We start from the raw sequence: 23,048 nt of genomic DNA, 5'->3' as shown, positions 1-23,048 counted from the left end.
TTTTTGGAAGCAATAACGCTTTTGGGTGATTTTGGATAAATCAGATATGTGACCTTTAACTAACAGTCTAATAATTGGAAATTTTATTGAAACTTCTGTTCCTTGGCCTCATATGAGAGTGAAATAATATCTCTAATGACGGCATTACTTTTTTGCAGGTTTCTGATCGTTCAGTAGTGGCTCTTGTCCCGAAGCAAACCTCATCATATAACATCCCAGCTTCCGCAAGCATATCCCGCACCTCCATCAGCAGATACGGTAAGAGTCTGCATATCAATCAGTTCATGACCCGCAAGCGGAGATGTTCTGAGCTCTTTGGACATTATTTGCTCAGCGCAGTATAAATGCGTATACCTGATATATTATAGACAGGGCAGTTGTCACCCATTTTGGTCAACATTTTGTTTCAGTATTTAAGCAAAGGGGTCCTAAGCTTGAAAGATGTGCAAATCTTCATACATATTTTTTCGTGGTTTTGGCTTACTAGTTTTGATGGAAAATAGACATGTGAATGATAAAAATGCCTTAAAATAATACTTTTTTTGCATAGAGAGCCCTAGCTGACTTGTAATCTGTAGTGATTTATGTTGGTAGACGATTATTATTTTTTTGTTATTCTTGTGAAATAGTGAATAGTTGGCAGAGACGATAAGTAAATGTGGCATGAAAAGTTCATAGATTTGTTTTTCCATAGATTTATGGGCCTTTTAGTTGCTCCCTGAGAGAAATACTTTCCAGAACCTATATTGGCTTAATTTAGAAATTCTGTCCTTGTTACTGATATCAACCAATCAAAGTGCTGCTTTCATTTTCCTGAGCAGTTTAAGGAAAAAAAATTGAAATGTGATTGGTTGCTATGAGACAGTTTTCAGTTACATGCCAATTGTGAGCCTTGCGTGTGCAACACGAGAAACTCGTGAGTCTCTCGCATCAATACCCGGCACTGCCACCGGCACTCGGGACCGGAGCGTGCTGCTGCATGTATTTCTATGTATCTGTTTGGTCCGGTCTGAACCGCCGGCAGCAGGGTATTGATGCGAGAGACCCCAGCCTTAGAGGGTTATTCTCAACATCAATCTTCAGGAGTGCACCGCCCCATAGCCTCCTGGCTTCCTGGGGCTCTGTGGGCTCCTGACTGGTTGACAGTTTGGACCAGCAGCATGGTTCCTCCATTGTCCCGAACTGTGCGCTTTCTCTGATTCTCGAGCCGAAGCAGCATTGCAAAAGTCCAGGGGCACTGAAGATGGCTGGATCAAGCAATCTAGCCAGTTTCAGAGCAGCTCGTACAAGCTCTATAGAAAACAGCTTCTAAGCACCAAGCTCCTTGCCAAGGAGACCGTCCACCACTGATAAGAGGAACCTAGTCAACGAGCCATAAACACTATGAATAAAAATCCCTCCATTCTTGGAAATAGAAAGAATTTTTGATAGCAACTACAAGCACTTTGCAATTTTACCCATATATATGAGGATGAGAAAATATAATTATTATAAGTTATCGCCAAAGTAAATTTTGATGGAAATCTGAATAAAATAGAAATAAACTGGTAAGAAATGCGGCATCTTCCAGCCTTCTTCAGAACACATAGGGTTACTGCTCTCGGCACAGATTCCCAGGAGCGGTTTCTATGCAGATCACGGCACAAGCGACATAAATCTTCAGCCGCTAACCGTCTGCAAAGGCGGCAGTATCAGTAACATTTGTCTCTCCCATTCATTAACATGTAAATTATGAAAATTGGAGCAAACATGATTACAGTGGAAAGAAAAGCATCACAACATATTATTGGGAATCAACAATGCTGCTGATCGGTGATTTGAGGCTCGGCGCTCAGGAAAAGCCTCCATAAAACCGTATTTCTGGCTCCGCCACGTCTCTGACATTAGCAGCAATATTAATGGTGACACTGGAAATGTTAACAGGGATTCTGTATTGTTTGGAGCTGATGGAGATGTTCATGAAGTAAAGAAGAATGGAAGAATAATTCCATGACAGAAGCAGTAGCGTCTGCTCAGTCTCCCTGTCCGGCGGTCACTAGCGTCGTTGCTCTCTGCATCCACACTTACTTACGCAGCATAATTGTGTCTGCTCCAGCTTGACAACAGAGACAATTAAAATGAAACCTCCGCTGCCGCCTTCTAATTTGACGGCATTTTTATTGGTGAATATTGCTTTCTGTTCTAAGCTGTGCTAAGCCTCTTGCTGTTTCTCTGGTTAAACTGCAATGAGACTTATGGCTCATTAACAGTGCGGCATGTGACTCCGGGCCAACGTCATTTCACTTCCACCCGTAACCTCTACAAGACGTGTACAGGTAGGAAAGAGTCAGCTACCGGCTGCCATGCAATGTACAGGCAGGTGTCAGAACGATTATTATGTGTGTATTTCCCCCATAACTTATTCCTTAACATATCTATTGATTATTACTCTCTGACGCTCCTTGTAGACTCCACATTCCGCTACACCGGCAGCCCTGATAGCCTTAGGTCTCGTGCCCCTATGATCACTCCAGATCTTGAGAGTGGCGTTAAAGTTTGGCACCTGGTGAAAAATCATGAACATGGAGACCAGAAAGAAGGGGACCGAGGAAGCAAGATGGTTTCAGAAATCTACTTGACAAGGCTGCTAGCAACCAAGGTAACCACTGGGCTCACCTGGAACTGTGTGGCTGTATTGCTGTCATATCTGGGCATACTTATTGTCACTTAATCTGAGAGCAGCATAATGTAGGGGCAGTGATCCTGATTCCAACAATGTGTCACTTCCTGGGCTACTTGTTACAGTTTTAATAAAATCAATGTTTTATCAGCCAGAAATTATCACTACAGGACCAGTTGTCTCCTGCCATATCGTCCTCCTGCTCTAAGTAACCACGCTCCTACCTTTCTGCCTACGCACAGTGTACACAGAAAGCTGCCAATCAGTGATGTGGGCGGGGTTATACAGAGCTCAGCATTCAGAGAACTGGTAGATCTGCAGCAGTTTTTATTAAAACTACAAGTTGCCCAGTAAGTGATACATCTCTAGGATCACAGTTTCTGACTCTACATTATGCTGATGACAGAGTCTATTTAAAGGACCACACAAAATGTGGGGATTTTTTGATGTTGTCTTTCATCCCAGCAGTATCAATGGCAAAAAAAACTTTCACAATTCAAAAGTTGCCTAGATTGCTGTACACTATATGATAAACCGCTAGATCTGTATAAGATATCCATTTGTGATTATTTTGTGCTACAGGGAACACTGCAGAAATTTGTGGATGACCTTTTTGAAACATTGTTCAGTACAGTGCACCGCGGGAGTGCTCTACCTCTTGCTATTAAGTACATGTTTGACTTCTTGGATGAACAGGCAGACAGGCATAGTATCTATGACACTGATGTCCGACACACGTGGAAAAGCAATTGGTAAGTCAATGTGGAAAAAATAGGGTGTGATTGAAGTTGAAATGAGCAAATACGTGCCAAGATATTCTGGGTGGAATTGTGTTTGTTTGTCAGACCTTTAATCGTCCCTCCTCTTTTTTTTACATCTTTTTCACAGTTTACCGCTCCGCTTTTGGGTGAATGTTATCAAGAATCCTCAGTTTGTGTTCGACATCCATAAAGGCAGTATCACAGATGCCTGCTTGTCTGTAGTGGCTCAGACCTTCATGGACTCATGTTCCACCTCAGAGCACCGGCTTGGAAAAGATTCTCCCAGCAACAAGCTGCTCTATGCCAAGGATATCCCCAACTACAAGAATTGGGTGGAGAGGTTAGTTGTGCAGAATCATTGCTAATTACTAGAAGTACCATGTGCAATCATGTTTTCAGGTTATTAAAATGAATGGCTTCCGGGATAGAAAATGGCGAATCACTGAGAGATTTGTGACATGATGTTTCTAGCTGTAAACATAGGAATTGTTTGAATTGGCAATTTTTTGTAACCCTATGAAGTCATCTGAAATAGAAAATGCTCTTTTTGTTATGAGATTGTTATGTAATAATCAGAATGGACAATGAATAAAGTGTATCTATCTGCGTCTCCAGGTATTATGCTGATATCGCGAAGCTCCCAGCCATCAGCGACCAGGACATGAACGCCTACCTCGCAGAGCAATCTCGTATGCATGCATCGGAGTTTAATATGCTAAGTGCACTCAACGAGATCTACTCGTATGTCAGTAAATACAGTGTGGAGGTAAGGAGTGTCAGCCTGAAGGGTAAAGCTGAGTAATGTCTGACCGGGTCTGAACGGTTACTAAATGGAAACCGTATCCAGATATGTAAGCTATCTGGTTGTTTTATATACACTGCTCAAAAAAATAAAGGGAACACTAAAATCCCACATGCTAGATATCACTGAATGAAATATTCCAGTTGTAAATCTTTATTCATTACATAGTGGAATGTGTTGGAACAATAAAACCTAAAAATTATCAACGTAAATTACAGCTAATATCCCACGGAGGTCTAGAGTTGGAATGATGCTCAAAATCAAAGTGGAAAATGAAGTTACAGGCTGATCCAACTTTGGTGGAAATGCCTCAAGACAAGGAAATGATGCTCAGTAGTGTGTGTGGCCTCCACGTGCCTGTATGACGTCCCTAAAACGCATGGGCATGCTCCTGATGAGGTGGCGGATGGTCTCCTGAGGGATCTCCTCCCAGACCTGGACTAAACCATCCGTCAACTCATGAACAGTCTGTGGTGCAACGTGACATTGGTGGATGGTGCGAGACATGATGTCCCAGATGTGTTAAATCGGATTAAGGTCTGGAGAACGGGCGGGCCAGTCCATAGCTTCAATGCCTTCATCTTGCTGGAACTGCTGACACACTTCAGCCACATAAGGTGTGGCATTGTCCTGCATTAGGAGGAACCCTGGGCCAACCGCACCAGCATATGGTCTCACGAGGGGTCTGAGGATCTCATCTCGGTACTTAATGGCAGTCAGGCTACCTCAAAGGGCTTTGCGGCCTGCCTTCCAAAGAAATGCCACCCCACACCATTACTGACCCACTGCTAAGCCGGTCATGCTGAAGGATGGTGCAGGCAGCAGATCGCTCTCCACGGCGTCTCCAGAATATGTCTCATCTGTCACGTGCTCAGTGTGAACCTGCTTTCATCTGTGAAGAGCACAGGGCACCAGTGGTGAATTTGCCAATCCTGGTGTTCTGTGGCAAACGCCAAGCGTCCTGCACGGTGTTGGGCTGTGAGCACAACCCCCATCTGTGGATGTCGGGCACTCAGACCATCCTCATGGAGTCTGTTTCTAACCGTTTGTGCAGACTCATGCACATTTGTGGCCTGCTGGAGGTCATTTTGCAGGGCTCTGGCAGTGCTCCTCCTGTTCCTCCTTGCATAAAGGCTGAGATAGCGGTCCTGCTGCTCGGTTGTTGCCCTCCTAAGGCCCCCTCCACATCTCCTGGTGTACTGGCCTGTGTCCTGGTAGCGCCTCCAGCCTCTGGACACTACGCTGACAGACACAGCAAACCTTCTTGCCACAGCTCGCATTGATATGCCATCCTGGATGAGCTGCACTACCTGAACCACTTGTGTGGGTTGTAGAGTCCGTCTCATGCTACCACGAGTGTGAAAGCACAACCAACATTCAAAAGTGACCAAAACATCAGCCAGAAAGCATTGGTACTGAGATGTGGTCTGTAGTCCCCACCTGCATAACCACTCCTTTATTCAGTGTGTCTTGATAATTGCCAATAATTTCCATCTGTTGTCTATTCCATTTGCACAACAGCATGTGAAATTGATTGTCAATCAGTTTTGCTTCCTAAGTGGACAGTTTGATTTCACAGAAGTTTGATTTACTTGGAGTTTTATTCTGTTGTTTAAGTGTTCCCTTTATTTTTTTGAGCAGTGTATATTATATATTAAGAGTGAATCAAGTAGTAGTACTCATGATCAACCACTGCTCCATTCAGGAATCGTTCGCACCCCAATTGGAAAGTTATCCAGTGTTTAGGGGATTCCTTTCAAACTTGAGAACATCCCTTTAAGTAGGATGTGCCATATCTATAAAAGGATTCAGGTATTCTAAAAAAAAATTGGGGTTCTCTGTGAGGGTTGTCATAGGTTTCAGCTGCTGTGTACATTATGGTATGTCCGTTGCACAATGGTAGACATTTTTTCTAAGCCCCATGCACTAGTTTAGAAATGTTAGAGAGTAGAAAAATCGGAAAATTATACACTAAGGGTGCATGTCCACTGTCCGGATTGACGGCGCTTTGGACGGAGCGGAAAACCCGCTCTGCCCAAAGCGCTACCCCCCTCTGTATGCACGGTGATTCCGTGAAGCCTACAGCCTGCAGTGATCCTCAACCTACTGAACAGCCGTACAGCCAGCTCTTCCCTCTCCTAGTGTATCCTCACCCACCCCCTGCAGACTGTGAGCCCTCGCGGGCAGGGTCCTCCCTCCTTATGTACTCGTGTGCCTTGTTATCTGCTCATGTTTAATGTATTTGTCTATATTTGCCCCGTATTCACATGTAAAGCGCCATGGAATAAATGGCGCTATAAAAATGTATAATAAAATAATAATGTTTCATTGCACACACCCGGAATCGCTGCACCCTATACAGTTAGGTCCATATATATTTGGACAGAGACAACATTTTTCTAATTTTGGTTATAGACATTTCCACAATGAATTTTAAACAAAACAATTCAGATGCAGTTGAAGTTCAGACTTTCAGCTTTCATTTGAGGGTATCCACATTAAAATTGGTTGAGGGGTTTAGGAGTTTCAGCTCCTTAACATGTGCCACCCTGTTTTTAAAGGGACCAAAAGTAATTGGACAATTGACTCCAAGGCTATTTCATGGACAGGTGTGGGCAATCCCTTCGTTATGTCATTCTCAATTAAGCAAATAAAAGGCCTGGAGTTGATTTGAGGTGTGGTGCTTGCATTTGGAAGGTTTTGCTGTGATGTAAACATGTGGTCAAAGGAGCTCTCCATGCAGGTGAAACAAGCCATCCTTAAGCTGCGAAAGCAGAAAAAAACCATCCGAGGAATTGCTACAATATTGGGAGTGGCAAAATCTACAGTTTGGTACATCCTGAGAAAGAAAGAAAGCACTGGTGAACTCATCAATGCAAAAAGACCTGGGCGCTCACGGAAGACAACAGTGGTGGATGATTGCAGAATAATCTTCATGGTGAAGAGAAACCCCTTCACAACAGCCATCCAAATGAGCAACACTCTCCAGGAGGTAGGCGTATCAAAATCAAAATCTATCATAAAGAGAAGACTGCATGAAAGTAAATACAGAGGGTTCACTGCATGGTGCAAGCCACTCATAAGCATCAAGAATAAAAAGGCTAGACTGGACTTTGCTAAAAAACATCTGAAAAAGCCAGCACAGTTCTGGAAGAACATTCTTTGGACAGATGAAACCAAGATCAGCCTCTACCAGAATGATGGAAAGAGAAAAGTATGGCGAAGGCGTGGTACAGCTCATGATCCAAAGCATACCACATCATCTGTAAAACACGGCGGAGGCAGTGGGATGGCTTGGGCATCCATGTCTGTCAGTGGCACTGGGTCACTAGTGTTTATTGATGATGTGACACAGGACAGAAGCAGCCGAATGAATTCTGAGGTATTCAGAGCCATACTGTGTGCTCAGATCCAGACAAATGCAGCAAAACTGATTGGTTGTCGCTTCATACTACAGATGGACAATGACCCAAAACATAAAGCCAAAGCAACCCAGGAGTTTATTAAAGCAAAGAAGTGGAATATTCTTGAATGGCCAAGTCAGTCACCTGATCTCAACTCAATTGAGCATGCATTTCACTTGTTAAAGACTAAACTTCAGACAGAAAGGCCCACAAACAAACAGCAACTGAAAACCACCGCAGTGAAGGCCTGGCAGAGTATCAAAAAGGAGGAAACACAGCGTCTGATGTTCCTGAGTTCAAGACTTCAGGCAGTCATTGCCAACAAAGGGTTTTCAACCAAGTACTAAAAATGAACATTTTATTTACAATTATTGAATCTGTCCAAATACTTTTGGTCCCTTTAAAAACAGGGTGGCATATGTTAAGGAGCTGAAACTCCTAAACCCTTCATCCAATTTTAATGTGGATACCCTCAAATAAAAGCTGAAAGTCTGAACTTCAACTGCATCTGAATTGTTTTGTTGAAAATTCATTGTGGTAATGTCTATAACCAAAATGAGAAAAATGTTGTCTCTGTCCAAATATATATGGACCTAACTGTACATAGGGCCCTGTGATTTACCTTGCGGCGACCGAGCGTCGCCACAAGGTAAACAGACATGCTGCGTTCTAAAAAGACGCGCCGCATGTCTGGAAACGCAGGGCCGCGGGATGCATGTTCGCACGCATAGTGGAGACGGGATTTCATAAAATCCCCTCCACTATTCTGTAACATCTGGACTCTGCGGGTTGAACGCTGCAGGTTGAACGCTGCGGCTGTACGCAGCGTTCAATCTGCAGCTAATCCGGATGTAATCCGGCCTGTGGACACATACCCTAAGTCCACTTGTGACAAATCCTGCAACTTTGTGTTGCTAGAAAACGTGGAGAGAATTTTAAATTTCCCCAGTAGCTTCTTTTTTTTTACACCTTTGTTTGGCTCATGAGAAACGTCATGTAATTTTTACAAGAGTTTGAAGTTATTTTTTCTTATATAGTCATAATTTATTGAGGTCTTTTAAGCCTTATAAAGAAGCCTATGGAAACATGTATGGAATAAACACACAGAGCATGCTGTGTTTTGGTAAAAATGCCAGTGACCCATTAGCTGTAAAGTAATATAAAAACAACACAGCTCAGCCTATATCTTGATATAAGTATATCATTTGGGTTACCAGAAAGATTCTATGTAGATTTCGGAAAAGTTCCCCTGTATCGGGTTAATGCCTCTGTGCTATTGTTAAAGCCTTTATTATCTTCTGGTTTGCAGCTGATTTCAGCTTTGGAACAGGATGAACAGGGGCGCCGACACCGGTTAGCCTACAAAGTGGAGCAGTTGATAGCAGCCATGAGTTTTGACAGCTGAATTTCAATACAGCTCTTTAACCATGGAAGGGGCAGAGTCCTGGCAAAGACTCTTACGACAGAGAGCTGCAGGGTTCCCTGGACATTCTTTCCAACTGTGAAGAATCACAATAAACATCAGAAGGTCCTACAGTCAGAATGAGGAGAGCAGCCAAACCAGCTCCATATTCATCATCCCTTCTGAGACCCTGAAGACGTCACCGGAGTTTCCACAAGCCCAGCAGGCGGCTGATTGCATGTTGTACGTAAATTAAGAGACTGCATAACATGAGAAGACTCAACTGCTGTTTGTTGGTTTGGTTGTTCGTCTAGCTTGTTTTTTCTTCAAAAAGACTCCTATTTTTATTATTATTTATTGCTTTTTGGGGAAAGGGTATTAATGGGGGAAGAGTACATTATTTTTCATCCCTGAAAGAAAAACACAAAGGGAATTTTCATAGATTTAAATTCTTAAGCGGCCACACTTGGCATATTTTGCACTGGTTCAAGGGATGACTTTCAAGATTTGAAAAACAATTGGAGAACTATGGATTTTTGCAACATGTATCTACTACCAGCTGATCTACCAGAGGACTCGCGCCCCATCGGCTATCTACTGAGGAACTGTACTTAAGGTCACCCCCTACAAATTCACCAGCTGGTCCAACCGCAAATTTTTGATAGCAAAAGGCATGTGTCCATTAGCCAAGTGAAATGACCCACATTATGAATCTGTGCCATGTTTCATTTCTTCGTGTGCTAAAACTATAGCTATCCATGGAAACACCTAGCCCTTAGCAGTATGTTTCAGAACAATACACTAAAGACCATTTTACAGAAGTACGTCAGCCTCCATATACCACAAACTCTAATACTACCAGTAACTAACCCACTCCTATTGATGAACATAAAAGCCGTATACAGTATTACACCAACTTCCATATACCATCATACTACCAGTAACTAACCCACTCCTATTGATGAATAGAAGGGCAGTTCTTTACATCTCCAGGGGTAATACTGAATAATCTAATATACCATTTATTATGTATACACGTCATCTAAATATGGGAGCCTGCACATTGTACAAGTATCTTCAGTCATCTCGTTTACATGGTAATTCCTTCTTTGTACATTATTATGGTGGAATATGTACTAGATGCTCATTCCCCAAAATAATGCATCTCCATGATAGGAATGGGTGCTCATATTTGACCTAAAAAAGCATTTTCCTTTAAGATGTTGTCCATAAGGATTATATTGTATTTGTGGAACATGGCTCCCAAACTCACGATAAAAACAGAAAATATTTTATTATTTGTGATTTCTTCCAAGATTTGGCAGCTAAGAAATCTTCAGTTGAACATGTGCTAAACATATTGTTAATTCACGCAGATTCAGCTTCTGTACATCATATAGATGACAATGCCTATGACATCATAACATTATTGTCCGTGGCTTCCTATTGTTCATTATGAAATAGGGTCATTTCATGGCATTTCTATAATACAAATGTATTTCAGGATTATTGCAATCTTTATCCTAAACACACTGAAAACTGCCTGGTGTTTGTTTTACGTCACCGTACAGTTTTCTCCTGTTTCACAAACAGGGTCCTTCCACGTGCTACATTGTGTTAAAACAGTCAGCACAAAGCCATAAAACGTTTAGGATGTGACTAAGATAGGCTCACTAACAGTTGCCATGATCTGAAAATACATTTGAACTTATTCCTCGTTAAATATTAACATATATTCACAGAATATGTGATGTTTGATTGATGTTTGATCATGTAAACGGAGGTCTCATTTACCCTGTTCCTTCTCAGTGCGTGATTACAGCTAAGAGCTTATTAGTGCGCCCTGCTGTTCCCTAGCTTCTGTGGGGCCTTCAGTAACAGCTGAGATGCCTTTTTCGGTCAGTTCTGTAGACATTGACGTATGTGACACCACTGCTCCATTCAAGCACCACACGACTTCAATAAGGAGGAATATTGAGCTTAAGACCTCCCATTTTAGTGTCCCAACAGTTCGGCCACCGAGCAATCAGATATTTATCAGCAATTCTGTGGATAGGTGTTAAATGTGCCCTTGTCAAATAACCAATTTAAGGTTCCTTTTGGAGAGCCCTTAAAGGGAATCTGTCAGTAAGTTTTTGCTATGCAATCTGAAGACAGTAGGAGAGAGTGGCTGAAACACAGAATTCAGGGATGTGTCACGTGTCAGGCTGCGTGCTGTTGTTTACTAACTGTGAAGGATTTATCACTAAGAGATTAACATTGCTGTGACTACGTTAGTCTGGCAACGCCACCTCCCCCTGTGATAAGTAGGGCACTGTCTATAGACTCTGTACATAAAGAGCCTGATGTGGGTGGAGTGAGTAATTTAAAAGCTCTGATTGTGTCACAACTGCTGCACCCAGTAATCTAAGTGATACATCGTTGGATTCAGCTTCTCTTTGCCTACACCAGGTTGCTCTCAGATGAGGTAGTTGACAGATTCTCTTTAACGGTCATTGCCCTGTAACAATGGGCACACGTGCTGGGCTATCACTGATTTAGTTGCCCTATTGGCTTAATACCAGGACCTTTAAACATAAAGAAGAATTATCTTATTTGTTGTAGATGTTTTTATCAATTTTGACAACCAATGACCTCTATATGCAAACGTGTGCACTTATATGACCACAATAATATGTGACCTTTCATTTTGACCTTAGCTTAGCTACAATGTGCTGATTCAGCCCAATGTGGCCAAATCCTAATGTATGTACAGAGTAAAAGTGAAAAGATTGAAATCTGAAGTTATCGCTCAGGCAGGCCTTTTTATATCTATGAATGAAGAGCCTCCTTGACTTCTCAGAATGATGGTCTGCATTGAAATCCAGAGGTATTTCAGATACTAGAGCAACGTTTCTCTTACCCTACAGCAAACACTATATTGGACAATGGTCATCATTCCTTCTTGTCTCTCTCCTCACCAGAGGAGGAGGCATCTCACTTGTTCTACCACTAGGCTCATCTGCTAGTCAGATGACCATTCATTGTATTCAGACACATAGCCGCCAGGTCATTTCCTAATGAAAATATGTTTACAGCAGCCATTACTTGAAATAGCGTTAGATATTTATTTTTGATCTTTGTGTAATACTTTTTTGCTCTTGGAACACCTGCCTCTTGTAATTTGATTGGTGGTTTCAGTAGATCTGTCGCAACATTCCTTAGCTTACTAATATGTACAGTGGTAAAGTCGGTGTTGCTTGTAAGTAGTTTCAGGGGATTCTTAGTCTTTCTTATAGATTTCAAAAAAATCATCACTATTGTTCCAAGAACTGCTTAGCCAGCATATATTCTTTTATGTATAGGGTACTCTTGATGTACCACCAGGAGAATGTGACTTATGATGCCCACTTTCTGATGCAGCTTGCCAACTCCACACCTGCATACCAAAGCCCCCTCAACCTCCTGTCCATCAGACCCACATAGAGCTGGGAGATCTAGTAATGTATTGCTGGGCAGTACCTTGCTGACCTCCTACATATTCAAAGACGTTGTCTGTTTTTGATGTTTGCAAATGTTGACCTGTATTTCAGCCTGTGCTAAACCACCTTGTCTCCTGCTTTCCAGAGTGTGTTAAACCATATGCCTTCTTGCCAAACACTTATAAAAAAGTGCAGCAAATAGTTACTGTATTTTTGGTAGTTGAATGAAAATGATACTGTATTGTTTATATCCCATTTCTGTCTGTTTGCCAAGATATGTAGGTCTGTTCTACTAACGGTGTTATCTCCTTTTCAGAATTAGATGCAGGTTGGAATAATATAGTTGACAAACAAAATGAAGGAAACACAAAATTGTGCCAAAATCAGGATGGTTCACAATTCCATCAGTGCCATTACTTCCCCTTAAATAATACTCTACTTTCTCAAGGCGTCACTTAATGAACCAAACCACCCAATCAGATTGCAGAATGTTGGGGCGCTCAACGTTCTAGTTCCACTGCACTTCTGTATAATAATTGTGTCTTTGTTTCTCCCTGATTCTTTTTATTATGTCTGCCTCGCTTCTTTTCTGTCATTTTTACAGTTGTTGTGAAAAAAATAAAAATGTAAGAAAGTTTTAATTATTTAAAAAAATGTTCGGAGACAAAAAAAGTTTTGTTATTATTTTAATATATTATTGTGTACCTATTGTAAATATGAAACACTCCTATTTTGCAAGCCAAGGACCCACTTTGTACTATTGTTATATATAAATAAAGTTTACTGGAAAAAAAATGTGTTGTTTTAAACAAATAAGGATAAAAGCACTATCTTAAGACAGCGTCAAGCGTATCAAATTTGACATTTAATTCTGGGAAATAGGATGAATAAATATCAGCACATCAAATAGCGCTGTTCCAAAATATCATCTAATTAGTGATTTAATCTGAACTTTTATAGTTAAAGAACCCTAAGCACAAATGATAGTACTTTGTCAAATTCCTTGGTTTGGCCATCAGCGGGCAACAAGCTAATGTGTATGGGGGCTTCTTGACTCTCCCCCAAATAGATGATGTTAGGGATTATAAGGACTGGGCAGTTTTTATTTAAAGACCTGATTGATTCTTTTATTGTTCCTCGAGATAATCCTCCAACAGAAGTGTCTGACAGTGACATACAGGATAACTGCACTTTCAAGTAACTTGACAGAACAGACTGCCATAGTTCTACTTCTACACTATATTTGGCCATTATATGTCTAGTATCTTGGATTTTCACCAGTTACCCTGTCTGTAGTCTTTATCTCTAATTTACAATCCGCTGGGAGGAGGAAACAAGCTGCTGTAATCTCTTCTATACACAATACAGAAAGGGATTCCTTTTTTTTAGTAGAGAAAGACAAACTGTAGCAGCGTGGAAGAGGTTATGTTGCAGAGCTGAGTTGTCTGGATGTGAATCCGCTCTGGGACGAAGCAAGAGAGTTGTTAGAAATCTCGGCTTTGGGAAAATGGCCGCCGCGATCTCTTCTGCGCACGTGCGGCATCCCGCGGCCATTTTCCTGAAGCCCCGTGCAGCAGAGCACTCCATCTGCGCACGCGCGGCCCCAGGAAGATGGCCGCCCCCACCGATGACAGGGGGTAATAGCGCAGATCGCGCACTGCTTCACGTGCGCGCAGTGGATTCGTCACTGCGACATGCGCACACCACTACGCCACCAACGGAAAGCTGGGGAAGAAAAGAGCGATGTCACCACGCCCACCTGACCAGACCAGCCTGATTGACAGGCGAAAATGGCGACTTTGGTAATGTATTTCTCAGCATAGGTGGGGAATCAGGGTACACTACATACACTATTGTAACGCACAGCGCAGGCCCTATTTAACAGTATTTATATCTCAATCTGAAAAAACGGGGTGACAGGTTCCCTTTAAGGATCTTAATAAGAAAAACAGTGCAATATTAAATTGTGAATCTATTTAGTTTTCTCATTATTTCATTTATTTCTCTTTTTTTGTGCTTTATTGATACAAGATTTTTCAGAACATACTGTAGTGCATCGGTAGCACACTTATGCAGTGATGAGGCAGAGTGATCCAGCAAAGTTCCAACACAAAGTCTCTTTAATGCGTTTACTTCACAGTATTAATGTTCAACTCATATAAATACAATAAACCTGAAAGAGAGGCATTATATATATAAGCTCTGCCATAAAGGATAGCGGAACCAAGGAAAATGGACACTGTAGCTAGATAAAAAATACTCTTAATTTTTATTGCAAAATATTAAAACAAAAGTAGATAAATATTAAGACAAAAACAATTTAAAAGGTGAGGGACGACATCAAAGTGCTACGTCCAGGCAGGAGGTGTTTCGGGAATATAGACAGTGAGCCAACTGGTCAAACTGAACAATATCAATCAAAGTTGATACATGAAGCAAAAGACTAAATACAGGTCCTTCTCAAAAAATTAGCATATAGTGTTAAATTTCATTATTTACCATAATGTAATGATTACAATTAAACTTTCATATATTATAGATTAATTATCCACCAACTGAAATTTGTCAGGTCTTTTATTGTTTTAATACTGATGATTTTGGCATACAACTCCTGATAACCCAAAAAACCTGTCTCAATAAATTAGCATATCAAGAAAAGGTTCTCTAAACGACCTATTACCCTAATCTTCTGAATCAACTAATTAACTCTAAACACATGCAAAAGATACCTGAGGCTTTTATAAACTCCCTGCCTGGTTCATTACTCAAAACCCCCATCATGGGTAAGACTAGCGACCTGACAGATGTCAAGAAGGCCATCATTGACACCCTCAAGCAAGAGGGTAAGACCCAGAAAGAAATTTCTCAACAAATAGGCTGTTCCCAGAGTGCTGTATCAAGGCACCTCAATGGTAAGTCTGTTGGAAGGAAACAATGTGGCAGAAAACGCTGTACAACGAGAAGAGGAGACCGGACCCTGAGGAAGATTGTGGAGAAGGACCGATTCCAGACCTTGGGGAACCTGAGGAAGCAGTGGACTGAGTCTGGTGTGGAAACATCCAGAGCCACCGTGCACAGGCGTGTGCAGGAAATGGGCTACAGGTGCCGCATTCCCCAGGTAAAGCCACTTTTGAACCATAAACAGCGGCAGAGGCGCCTGACCTGGGCTACAGAGAAGCAGCACTGGACTGTTGCTAAGTGGTCCCAAGTACTTTTTTCTGATGAAAGCAAATTTTGCATGTCATTCGGAAATCAAGGTGCCAGAGTCTGGAGGAAGACTGGGGAGAAGGAAATGCCAAAATGCCTGAAGTCCAGTGTCAAGTACCCACAGTCAGTGATGGTGTGGGGTGCCATGTCAGCTGCTGGTGTTGGTCCACTGTGTTTCATCAAGGGCAGGGTCAATGCAGCTAGCTATCAGGAGATTTTGGAGCACTTCATGCTTCCATCGGCTGAAATGCTTTATGGAGATGAAGATTTCATTTTTCAGCACGACCTGGCACCTGCTCACAGTGCCAAAACCACTGGTAAATGGTTTACTGACCATGGTATTACTGTGCTCAATTGGCCTGCCAACTCTCCTGACCTGAACCCCATAGAGAATCTGTGGGATATTGTGAAGAGAAAGTTGAGAGACGCAAGACCCAACACTCTGGATGAGCTTAAGGCCGCTATTGAAGCATCCTGGGCCTCCATAACATCTCAGCAGTGTCACAGGCTGATTGCCTCCATGCCACGCCGCATTGAAGCAGTCATTTCTGCCAAAGGATTCCCGACCAAGTATTGAGTGCATAACTGAACATTATTATTTGTTGGTTTTTTTGTTTGTTATTAAAAAACACTTTTATTTGATTGGATGGGTGAAATATGCTAATTTATTGAGACAGGTTTTTTGGGTTATCAGGAGTTGTATGCCAAAATCATCAGTATTAAAACAATAAAAGACCTGACAAATTTCAGTTGGTGGATAATGAATCTATAATATATGAAAGTTTAATTGTAATAATTACATTATGGTAAATAATGAAATTTAACACTATATGCTAATTTTTTGAGAAGGACCTGTACAGACAATCTAGTCAAGTATATAGGAGGAATTATCCTTATAGTGAGGATTACATGCATAAAATTATTTAATACCTATCAATAGTCCCAATGATATAATTACATACATAACCTCCTCTACTATAGTTAGGGTATACGTATATACATGGATACGACGGAGGCTCAAAAAATAAATCCCATCGGAGTTAATTAAGCAAGGTAGATATGGTAAAGTGCCATAGTGCAGTATACAATGGAACATGGTATGGTCACAGTTGGCTAATACAGTGCACAATCCCTTAGTGGAAAAACATGAGAAGAAAAGGTGTCGTCCCTCACCTTTTAAATTGTTTTTGTCTTCATTAATAATCTACTTTTGTTTTAATATTTTGCAATAAAAATTAAGAATATTTTTTATCTAGCTCAGGTGTCCATTTTCCTTGGTTCCTCATATAAATATAGCACACAATATCCTCCGGATCGCAGCTGGGAATCATATCCTACGGATTGTCGTTTAGTCTGCATTGCAATCACAGCTATGCTTGTGACTGCAGTGCACTCTCATGACTTCCATATGCCACTGTGCACAACCAGGGGAGAACACACAGCGACCCCTACCTGTGACATTTGTCACTGCCTCACAATTGCAATCACAGCTATGCCTGTGTCTGCAATGCACACCCATGAACTCAATACGCCTCTGCGCATCCTGGGGAGAAAATACAGCGCCCCTACCTGTGACACCGGTCACTGCCTCACAATACCTAGTAGCACATTTAAAATAAAACATTTTTTTTCGAGAAAGAGTAAATATGTTCACGGAAATCCATTTAGTGTTTAAAGTCTTGAAATACGTACTTCCAGAAAAACTCTGATATTGTTAGAAAACAGTAAAATGGTATTATATAAAAAGTTAATACAACAAAAAGAATGGAGAATCCAAGAAAATACTGTAAATGAAGAAGTGAGAGGCTAAAATGTGGGATAGTTCAGATAAGTTTGATTTTTACTATAATAAAATCTAAGACTGTTATGAGAATGAAAAAATATGTAAAAATGTTAAAATATGGACATTAGCATTCCCTCCTTCATATAATGTTAATAAAGCTACATTGAAGTGCACTTTTGCCGGCATGCGCAAGTAAACAATGTAAATAATAAGAATAGGTTAATATGCCCCTACAACAGTGTTCCCCAAGTTCGGTCCTCAAGAGCCACCAACGGGTCATGTTTTCAGGATTTCCTTACTATTGCACAGGCAACAATTCCATCACCTGGGCCATACTAAGGAAATCCTGAAAACACGACCTGTTGGTGGCTCTTGAGGACCGGAGTTGGGGAACACTGCCCTACAATTATCTGATGCTTATAGACAGCTACCTGTGCTTCTAAATGTCCGAGATCGAATGTGCTCTCCTGGGTTTCTCCCGAATGTAGAGAGATGAAACAATTCCGCTTATCCTGGATCCACCCAAAGACTGCCAGGGATTCCGATGAAGGAGGTCGTAACCTCAGAAACGCGTTGAATGTACAGCCGGACTTTCATAGGACGGCAGAATCTTGTAATTGCAATTTAGTGTGAAGACAGATGTGACTGGCCGGCACACTATGTACACAGTCTGCAGAAGATCAAATATGGATCCAGGACAGCTGTTACACTGCTTTGGGTGGATCCAGAATAGGCCAAATTGTCTCATCTCTACCTTCGGGAAAAACCAAGGAGAGCATGTTAGATCTCAGACATTTACAGTAGAAGCACAGGTAGGCTTCTATAAGCTTCTATAAGCGCCAGATAATTGTAGCGCATATAAACCTATTCTTATTAGTTACAGAGAATTAAAAATACATTTCTAGAGCTATCTACAGATATTTATATTCTTGGCTGTCAAATGTTTTATTCTATGTACCAAAGAGGAGGCACATAAGCTATCCAAAGCTTGGGAGACTTGACTACTAGAATCTCATTACGACTGGATTTTTGTAGTTCAGAAAGAAAATCCTTCTACTGGTCGAAGGGGTTATTCGGGACTTTGCTTATTTTTTGCTATGAGACTAAGATTTTACAGGCCAGTAATTTCTAATTACCTACTTGTTCTGCCCAGCACCAACCTCTGCCGGCTAAGAGTGGTCATAGACCACTCCCGCCAGTGACTCTGCACCTTCCACCATTTTCGTCCGTCTTCCTTTTTTTAATTTTTAAAATGTAAAAAATCATTATATATATATATATATATATATATATATATATATATATACTAGCTGAAGAGTCCGGCGTTGCCTGGGCATAGTAAATATCTGTTGTTAGTTATGGCACCTCACTTCTCTTATTTTCTCCCTCACACCTCTCATTTTCCCTCTCCTCTTATTTTCCCCCTCCTCTCATTCCCCCCTAACACTTGTCATTTCGACCTCACATCTGTCATTTTCCGATCACTCCACTATTTTCCCTCCTCTCATTTTGCACTCACACCTTTTCATTTTCACCTCACACCTCTCATTTTCACCTCAGTATATACATGTTTGTCATCTCCCTTATAGATAGTATACACCTGTATGTCATCTCCTGTATATAGTATATACCTGCTGTGTGTCATCTCCCCTGTATATAGTATATACCTGTATGTCATCTCCTATATATAGTATATACATGTATGTCATCTCCTCCTGTATATAGTATATACCTGTGTGTCATCTCCCCTGTATATAGTATATATCTGTGTGTCATCTCCTCCTGTATATAGTATATACCTGTAGGTCATGTGCTCCTGTATATAGTATATACCTGTGTGTCATCTCCTCCTGTATATGGTATATACCTGTATGTCATCTCCTCCTGTATATAGTATGTACCTGTATGTCATCTCCTCTATATAGTATATACCTGTGTGTCATCTCCTGTATATAGTATATACCTGTGTGTTATCTCCCCTGTACATAGTATATATCTGTATGTCATCTCCTGTATTAGACCTCGTTCACACGTTATTTGTTCAGTATTTTTACCTCAGTATTTGTAAGCTAAATTGGCAGCCTGATAAATCCCCAGCCAACAGGAAGCCCTCCCCCCAGCAGTATATATTAGCTCACACATACACATAATAGACAGGTCGTGACTGACAGCTGGCGTATTTCCTATATGGTACATTTGTTGCTCTTGTAGTTTGTCTGCTTATTAATCAGATTTTTATTTTTGAGGGATAATACCAGACTTGTGTGTGTTTTAGGGCGAGTTTCGTGTGTCAAGTTGTGTGCGTTGAGTTGCGTGTGGCGACATGTCTTATGATTAGGTGGCCTTGGAGCAGCATGAAAACCTTCACTCGAGTAAGGCTGGGTTCCCATTGCGTTATGGGACCGTGTTAAACGGACAGCGATGCACGGCGAAATTAACGCCGTGCAACGTGGCCGTTAACGCGCCCATTCACGCTAATGGGAACGCGCAGCACTAGCGCGTGACATGTTCGGCACGCGCTAGCGACGCGCCGGAGATTCCTGGCGCGCCGCGGACGCTGCTTGCAGCGTCCGAGGCGCGCCCGCGGTCCGTTCCCCGCTCTCGCAGATCGGGGATCTGCGAGAGCGGGGACGTTACCGCGACCCCGAACGCGGCCCCATAAAAAACATTGCGTTAGCGCAATCCGCTAGCGCTAAACGGATTGCACTAACGCAATGGGAACCCAGCCTAAGTGGTAACTATACTGACCGCAAACCCTGAACTTATCACCGCAACTAGAAGTAGCCGTGGGGTGCGCCTAACAAAACCTAGACACCTCGACACAGCCGGAGGACTAAATACCCCTAAAGATGGAAATAAGAAAACTATCTTGCCTCAGAGTAGACCCCCAAAGGATAGGCAGCCCCCCACAAATAATGACTGTGAGTTGGAGAGGAAAAGACATGCAGGCAGAAAACAGGCTTAGCAAAGGAGGCCAATTCTAGCTAAATAGAAAAGGACAGGACAGGATACTAAGCGGTCAGCATAAAAATACTACAAAAATATCCACAGCAGAAAATACAAAACTCCACCATCTAACTAAAGATGTGGAGAGTATATCTGCAACTCCAGAAAATCCAACCAGACTGAGAAAAACAACTGACACAGTCTAAGCTGGACAAATAGAAACAAAAGATCAGCACTGAAAATTAGCACACAGCATATGTGCTTCAGAAAAAGAAACAGACACTTATCTTTGCTGAACTGGCAGATAAGCAGGAGAGGCCAGGCAGAGATCCAATACTTCCAAAGAAACATTGACAACTGGCAAGGGCTAAAGGATCCTGCACACCTAAATATCCCAGTCAGAATTGTAATCATCCGATACACCTGGCCAGGACTGCGAGTCAGAGACAACTGCATTCCCACCAACAACCACTGGAGGGAACCCAAGAGCAGAATTCACAACAGTACCCCCCCTTGAGGAGGGGTCACCGAACCCTCACCAGGGCCCCCAGGACGATCAGGACGAGCCAGATGAAAGGCACGGACCAAATCAGCAGCATGGACATCAGAGGCAAAAACCCAAGAATTATCCTCCTGGCCATAACCCTTCCATTTGACCAGGTACTGAAACTTCCGCCTCGAAAAACGGGAATCCAAAATCTTCTCAACAACATATTCCAACTCCCCATCAACCAACACAGGGGCTGGAGGATCAACAGAGGGAACAACGGGCTCCAAATATTTCCGCAACAAAGATCTATGGAAGACATTATGGATAGCAAAAGAGGCCGGAAGCGCCAGTCGAAAAGACACCGGATTAATAATCTCAGAAATCCTATAAGGACCAATAAACCGAGGCTTAAACTTAGGAGAAGAAACCTTCATAGGAACATGACGGGAAGACAACCAAACCAGATCCCCAACCCGAAGCCGGGAACCAACACACCGAAGACGGTTAGCAAAACGCTGAGCCTCCTCCTGAGACAACACCACATTGTCCACCACATGAGCCCAAATCTGTTGCAACCTGTCAACCACAGAATCCACACCAGGACAGTCAGAAGGCTCAATCTGCCCAGAAGAAAAACGAGGATGAAAACCAAAATTACAAAAGAAAGGCGAAACCAAAGTAGCCGAACTAGCCCGATTATTAAGGGCAAACTCGGCCAATGACAAAAAAGCCACCCAATCATCCTGATCAGCAGACACAAAGCATCTCAAATAAGTCTCCAAAGTCTGATTAGTTTGCTCGGTCTGGCCGTTTGTCTGAGGATGAAATGCAGAAGAAAAAGACAAATCAATGCCCAGCTTGGCACAAAAGGCCCGCCAAAACCTAGAAACAAACTGGGAACCTCTGTCGGACACAATATTCTCCGGAATACCATGCAAATGGACCACATGCTGAAAAAACAACGGAACCAAATCAGAAGAAGGCAATTTAGGCAAAGGCACCAAATGAACCATCTTAGAGAATCGGTCACAAACAACCCAGATAACCGACATCCTCTGGGAAACAAGAAGATCGGAAATAAAATCCATCGAAATATGCGGCCAGGGCCTCTCAGGGACCGGCAATGGCAAAAGCAACCCACTAGCACGGGAGCAACAAGGCTTGGCCCGCGCACAAGTCCCACAGGACTGCAAAAAAGAACGCACATCACGCAACAAAGAAGGCCACCAAAAGGACCTACCAACCAAGTCTCTGGTACCAAAAATGCCAGGATGACCAGCCAACACGGAACAGTGAACCTCAGAAATCACTCTACTAGTCCATCTGTCAGGAACAAACAGTTTCCCCACAGGACAACGGTCAACTTTGTCAGCCTGAAATTCCTGAAGAACCCGTCGTAAATCAGGAGAAATGGCAGAAAGGACCACCCCTTCTTTCAGGATACCGACCGGTTCCAAGACCTCAGGAGAATCAGGCAAAAAACTCCTAGAGAGGGCATCAGCCTTAATATTCTTAGAACCCGGAAGGTACGAGGCCACGAAATCAAAATGAGAAAAAAACAAGGACCATCGAGCCTGTCTAGGATTCAACCATTTGGCAGACTCGAGGTAAATCAGATTCTTATGATCGGTCAAGACCACAATACGGTGCTTAACTCCCTCAAGCCAATGTCGCCACTCCTCAAACGCCTACTTCATAGCCAACAACTCCCGATTGCCAACATCATAATTGCGTTCAGCAGGCGAAAACTTACGGGAAAAGAAGGCACACGGTTTCATTAAGGAACCAACAGGATCCCTCTGAGACAAAACAGCCCCTGCCCCAATCTCAGAAGCATCAACCTCAACCTGAAACGGAAGAGAAACATCCGGTTGACGCAACACTGGAGCAGAAGTAAAACGATGTTTAAGTTCCTGAAAGGCAGAGACAGCTGCAGGGGACCAATTCGCCACATCAGCGCCCTTCTTCGTCAAATCAGTCAAGGGTTTAACCACGCTGGAAAAATTAGCAATGAAACGGCGATAAAAATTAGCAAAACCCCAAAATTTCTGAAGGCTCTTCACGGATGTGGGCTGAATCCAATCATGAATGGCCTGAACCTTAACAGGATCCATCTCTATAGACGAGGGAGAA

At 42.3% G+C, this 23,048-nt stretch overlaps 1 protein-coding gene across 1 annotated transcript in view; it reads left to right on the top strand.

The window, feature by feature from the left end:
- PLXNA2 (plexin A2) overlaps positions 1-13,114 on the top strand; it is a 354,945-nt gene extending 341,831 nt beyond the window's left edge. Inside the window, exons 27-32 of the mRNA XM_069756297.1 lie at positions 159-258; positions 2,448-2,638; positions 3,242-3,411; positions 3,548-3,760; positions 4,036-4,186; positions 8,936-13,114. Of these exons, the coding sequence (XP_069612398.1) occupies positions 159-258; positions 2,448-2,638; positions 3,242-3,411; positions 3,548-3,760; positions 4,036-4,186; positions 8,936-9,031 (921 nt within the window). The 3' untranslated portion in view covers positions 9,032-13,114. The remainder of the gene's footprint in view (positions 1-158; positions 259-2,447; positions 2,639-3,241; positions 3,412-3,547; positions 3,761-4,035; positions 4,187-8,935) is intronic.
- The last annotated feature ends 9,934 nt before the right edge of the window (positions 13,115-23,048 follow it).

This window comes from Ranitomeya imitator, chromosome 3 (assembly GCF_032444005.1).
Source record: "Ranitomeya imitator isolate aRanImi1 chromosome 3, aRanImi1.pri, whole genome shotgun sequence".
In the NCBI taxonomy this organism is placed as follows: Eukaryota; Metazoa; Chordata; class Amphibia; order Anura; family Dendrobatidae; genus Ranitomeya; species Ranitomeya imitator.
Note: the sequence above shows the minus strand (reverse complement) of the source record. Positions and strands in the feature narration are given on the sequence as shown.